Source organism: Gadus macrocephalus, chromosome 4, assembly GCF_031168955.1.
Source record: "Gadus macrocephalus chromosome 4, ASM3116895v1".
Lineage (NCBI taxonomy): Eukaryota > Metazoa > Chordata > Actinopteri > Gadiformes > Gadidae > Gadus > Gadus macrocephalus.
Window position 1 is genome coordinate 3,767,680 of NC_082385.1, and position 5,000 is coordinate 3,772,679.

Consider the following 5,000-nt stretch of genomic DNA (forward strand, 5'->3'; position numbering starts at 1 on the left):
ATATACGCGCGGTAGCGCATGCGCTGTCAACAGCAGTTGAAAGCCGTCAACAGTAGTTACACACTCCTAAACGTTGGCATGGCTGAGGGGAAACGAGCTAAGACCTACCATTTTCACCCTGAGTGGGAGGAAGATCATTGATTATCGTTGAGAAGGTACCGTGCGCAGACGGAATGAAACCCCCACTGAAGTCCGTAGGTTCACGATACAACCCGTCCGTCCGTCCATCCGTCCGTCCATCCGTCCGTCCGTCCGTCCCCCCCCGTCCCCGTCCCGTCAACAATTGTTCTCTACCCCCCCCCCCCCCCCCCCTCCCCGCTTGAAGGGAGGTATGCTGGTAGATCTCGGGAGGTTGGCTACTTGAAAAGTAGATCTTGGGTCAAAAAAGGTTGGGCACCCCTGCTCTATTCGGTCTCTCACACACTCTACTCTTCTATTCACTCGCTCACTCAAACACACATACAGTAGCCACACAGGTACACATGAAGATAGCATAATATCCTGTAACATAGTTACTGGTGGACTTGGTAAAGTTTGCAGCTTAAAAGTTTAGAAACAATAAGAATAGATGTGGTCTTTTTTTGAAGTGATTAGCCAAACACAAACGCAACATATCACATATTCTGCTGCTGTGTCTTGTTAGGTTTTAATTGAGTTTCCAACACACCTTGTTTTCTTTAATAGAGGGAACAGGTAAATGTTAATGTAGTCAAGCTGAGCTTTCAACACATTAAATAAAAAAGTCATTATCTTTGGAAGCCTCGAAACTTTACTGAAATGTTTAGTCAGCAATCAACGACAAGGGCTGCACTACTGTGTGCGTGTGTGTGTGTGTGTGCGTGCGTGCGTGCGTGCGTGCGTGCGTGCGTGCGTGCGTGCGTGCGTGCGTGCGTGTGTGTGTATGTGGGAGAAGGAGAGAGATGTTACTGTAATGGCAAGAGAAACTCACTTCTATCAGCCTCATTACCATATCTTTCTACCGTACTGAATTTCACCTTTTTTATGGAACTTTGCCTTTTTCCTTTGTTTATGTTAGGCTTGTTAAACCAAATTGGCAGCTTAATGTTTAGTTTCCATATGCTGAGAGGGAGGGCGGGGGAGAGAGTGCGTGAGACAGAGGGAGAGACATAGGGAGAGACAGAGAGGGAGCGAGAGAGAGGTGGGGAGATGGGGAGAGGGGGAGGGAGGGGAGAGGGAGAGAGAGAGGAAGAAAGGAAGAGGGGTTGCAGAGGGAAAATGAGGGAGGGGGAAATAGAGGGAGAAAGAGAGTAAGAGAGAGAGAGGGAGGGAGAGAGGAAGAGAAAGGGAGAGAGTGTGGAAGAGAGGGAGGGAGGGAGAGAGAGAGAGAGAGAGATCTATATCTTAAACCATATTAAGTAGGTTTGTAGATACCTACTTAATTAGAGATTAGCAGATTATTCGATGAGGATGAACAGAACGTTCAGAGAGTTCAGGTTTCCTATGATCTATGGTGACGGGCGGCTCGTTAGCTGGTCTCCCTGGACCGGTTAAGTCACGAGGGAGACGTCCTGTAGGGGGGTCTTGGTGTTGAACAGGAGAGTGAACCAGGCTGCTAACACCACCGTCTCCCCTACAGAGGGAGCCCACGCCCGGACCTCATCGGACAAGACCACTGTGGACTGGACCTCACTGGAACAGAGCCCACTGGAGGAGACCTCATAGGACCAGACCTCACTAAACCAGACCGTAGTAGCCGACGCCATGGTAGCCCTGACCTCAATGGACTAGCCCAAAGTAGCCTAGACCTCATAGGTACATACCTCGCTGGGCCAGACCCTACCGGGCCAGGTCTCCCTGGACCAGACCTCAATGGTCCAGAACCCCGTGGACCAGACTTCACTGGAACACACCTCACTGGACTGGACCACTTCGGACCAGACCATAGTAGCCCGGACCACGGTAGCATAGACCGTGGTAGCCCGGACCTCGTAGAAGCAGACCTCACTGGACCAGGCCATGGTGGACCAGCCCCCAGCCCCCCGCAGTGCCCCACCTGGTCCCCGGGGGGCGCCGGAGTGCCGGGTCTCCTGGAGGTCGTGTTCAGGAGGGTGTGGGAGCGCCTTGAGCGACGCGGCACCACGCTAGCCGCGCGCATCCAGGCCATCGCCCTGCCCTCCCTGGACGGGACCCTCAGCCAGAGGGACCTACGGAAGGTCAGGAGGGTCAAAAGGGCTTTTTGGGTGGGGTTGTGATGGTGTAGCGATGGTGTTGTGATGGTGTTGGGACGGTGTTGTGATGGTGTAGTGATGGTGTTGTGACGGTGTTGTGACGGTGCTGAGACGGTGTAGTGATGGTGTAGTGATGGTGTTGTGATGGTGTAGTGATGGTGTTGTGATGGTGTTGGGACGGTGTTGTGATGGTGTAGTGATGGTGTTGTGATGGTGTAGTGATGGTGTTGTGATGGTGTTGGGACGGTGTTGTGATGGTGTAGTGATGGTGTTGTGATGGTGTAGTGATGGTGTTGTGACGGTGTTGTGACGGTGCTGAGACGGTGTTGTGTCGGTGTTGTGACGATGTTGTGACGGTGTTGGGACGGTGTTGTGACGGTGCTGAGACGGTGTTGTGTCGGTGTTGTGACGGTGTTGTGACGATGTTGTGATGGTGTTGGGACGGTGCTGAGACGGTGTTGTGACGGTGTTGTGGTTGTGATGGTGTTGTGGTTGTCACGGGGTTGTGGAGGTGTTTTTGATGGAGATGAGATGGTGTGGTTATGATGTTGTCAAGGTGTTTTGATGGAATCGAGATGGTGTTGTGGTTGTGACGGGGTTGTGACGGTGTTGACACGGGGTTGAGACGGTGTTGACACGGGGTTGAGACGGTGTTGGGGTTGTGACGGTGTAGTGACGGGGTTGTGATGGTGTAGTGATGGTGTAGTGATGGTGCTGTGACGTTGCTATGACGATGTAGATCCTGGAGGACAGCTGGGTGGTGCTGGAGGACGGTCACTTCCTCCACGTCACCAGACTGCTGGGATTCAGACAAGGCCGTCTGGACCAGAGTACTCTACTGGACCGCTACCAAGGTGAGGGGGGAGGGAGTGGGAGGGGGAGAGGGGGGAGAGGGAGGGAGGAGAGGAGAAGAGAAGAAGGGAGAGAGGGGGAGAAAGGGAGAGAGGGAGGGAGTGAGTGGATTGGGATAGAACTTTGTGACCAGAAGCAGCAGCAATCTGTTTGCTGAACAGAAGTGTGGCTAAACAGGGACTAGCTCACAGCACTAACACGGTGTTGTGATGCTAACGTCTGGCGATGCGTTTCACGACAAACGCTTGACAAACAACTCAACGCTGCCTCCTTCTCACCGACGTTGTCTGCATTTGGACATTTGCGATTGATTGAAAGTTGTTCTTACGTTGTTGTTGTTGTGATTTTTATCATTTCACAGAGTTCTCATCCGGGGCCGTGAAACAAAATGGCGATGGTCGCCATGGCGACGAACACAACAATCCCCACTCCCTGTCCGCCGAGGAGTGCCTGGCCTTCATGAGGGCCAAGATGGCCGACGACCGCGCGGTGAGCAGCATCATGGCCGCTCTCCGCACCTTTCGTTGGTTGTTTAGTTTCCGATCCTTGTTCCGCTCTTTTCTGCTCTCTCTCTCTCTCTCTCTCTCTCTCTCTCTCTCTCACTCTCTGCGTCTCTCCCTCTGTGTGTGTGTGTGTGTGTGTGTGTGTGTGTGTGTGTGTGTGTGTGTGTGTGTGTGTGTGTGTGTGTGTGTGTGTGTGTGTGTGTGTATGTCTTGGTGTGGCTGTGTGTCTCTGTGTTTGTGCGGATTTTCTTGTTTGTGTTTGTGAGTGTGTGGTTCTGAGTGTCAGTGTGAGACAGTTTGTGTGTGTGTGTGTGTTTTATTTGTTTCAAGATGATTTCATAAGGGATTTTTGGTTTGAAATTGAAATAATCAAAGTTTTGCACTTCTTCTTCAAGTCCTCTTACGAACACTCGCCTCAAGATTCCTCATTTCTTTGACACCACATTGTATTCATTCACCTTCTGCCTCCAGTTTCCTTTATTTTATTTTATTATTCCTCTTTAGTCTTTGTTGACTAAAAGGCTCATATTCATAACATGTTTATTTGGTACACACACATCTTATGGAGGAACAGATTTCTTAAAGAAATGTGGATGTACTGCCCCTAGTGGCGGGTCATATATGAATGCACCTTGATCCAATTAACTTTAAGGTTTTGTAAATCTGGACCATGGTTTTTAATGTACCCCTTAACCACTTATATTTCCATAAATAAATATTCTAAACAACATTTTCCAATACATTGATATCAGGCATACTTTGTCATTATAATTAATGGTAAAGAAAACTGGGTTTTACGTTTAATTTTTGTTTATTATTCTACACTACAATAAAAAGACAATAAACAAGAGTATCGTTCCTAGGCAGACGATGGTGTCTCTCTCTCTCTCTCTCTCTCTCTCTCTCTCTCTCTCTCTCTCTCTCTCTCTCTCTCTCTCTCTCTCTCTCTCTCTCTCTCTCTCTCTCTACTCTCGAGTCGTACTGCGGTTTTAAGCATTTAGCTTGTTCAAAAATATGCTAAATAAATTTGTCTCACTCGCTAACGTCCAGCTCTGAATCGGACCAATCAGGACGGCGTGGCGGCGTTCAAGATGAGGACGGCGGATGGCGACGGAATGGTGGACGCCGCTGACCTCAGAGACACGATCCGCAGCCTCGGATTGGTCGCCAGCGAGCTAGAGTTCCAGCGCCTGCTTCGTCTGATTGGCCTGCAGCCCGGAGCCAAACTGCCCCGCGCGCACCTCCGCCAAAACCTCCAGAAGGCCGGGGCCAGGGGGAGGAGCCTGGGAACCATGAACGTGTACGGAGGGAGTGAACGTCTGACTCATAACCCTCTCAGCGTCCCGTCACAATCAGGATCATGTTTGACCTTTATTCTGTACATTTTACTAAACAAGGGTCATCATAGAAGCAGACCTTCAGAATATCTCCCTGTGAGCTCATTGGTGACAAGATA

At 50.4% G+C, this 5,000-nt stretch overlaps 2 protein-coding genes across 2 annotated transcripts in view; both read left to right on the plus strand.

The window, feature by feature from the left end:
* Positions 1-5,000, plus strand: part of efcab6 (EF-hand calcium binding domain 6) — a 33,428-nt gene that overhangs the window by 23,325 nt on the left and 5,103 nt on the right. Inside the window, exons 17-20 of the mRNA XM_060051058.1 lie at positions 1,598-2,174; positions 2,929-3,043; positions 3,403-3,530; positions 4,615-4,844. Coding sequence (XP_059907041.1) covers positions 1,598-2,174; positions 2,929-3,043; positions 3,403-3,530; positions 4,615-4,844 — 1,050 coding nt within the window. The remainder of the gene's footprint in view (positions 1-1,597; positions 2,175-2,928; positions 3,044-3,402; positions 3,531-4,614; positions 4,845-5,000) is intronic.
* The window catches only part of LOC132455655 (sorting and assembly machinery component 50 homolog A-like), a 59,441-nt gene that overhangs the window by 17,150 nt on the left and 37,291 nt on the right, over positions 1-5,000 (plus strand).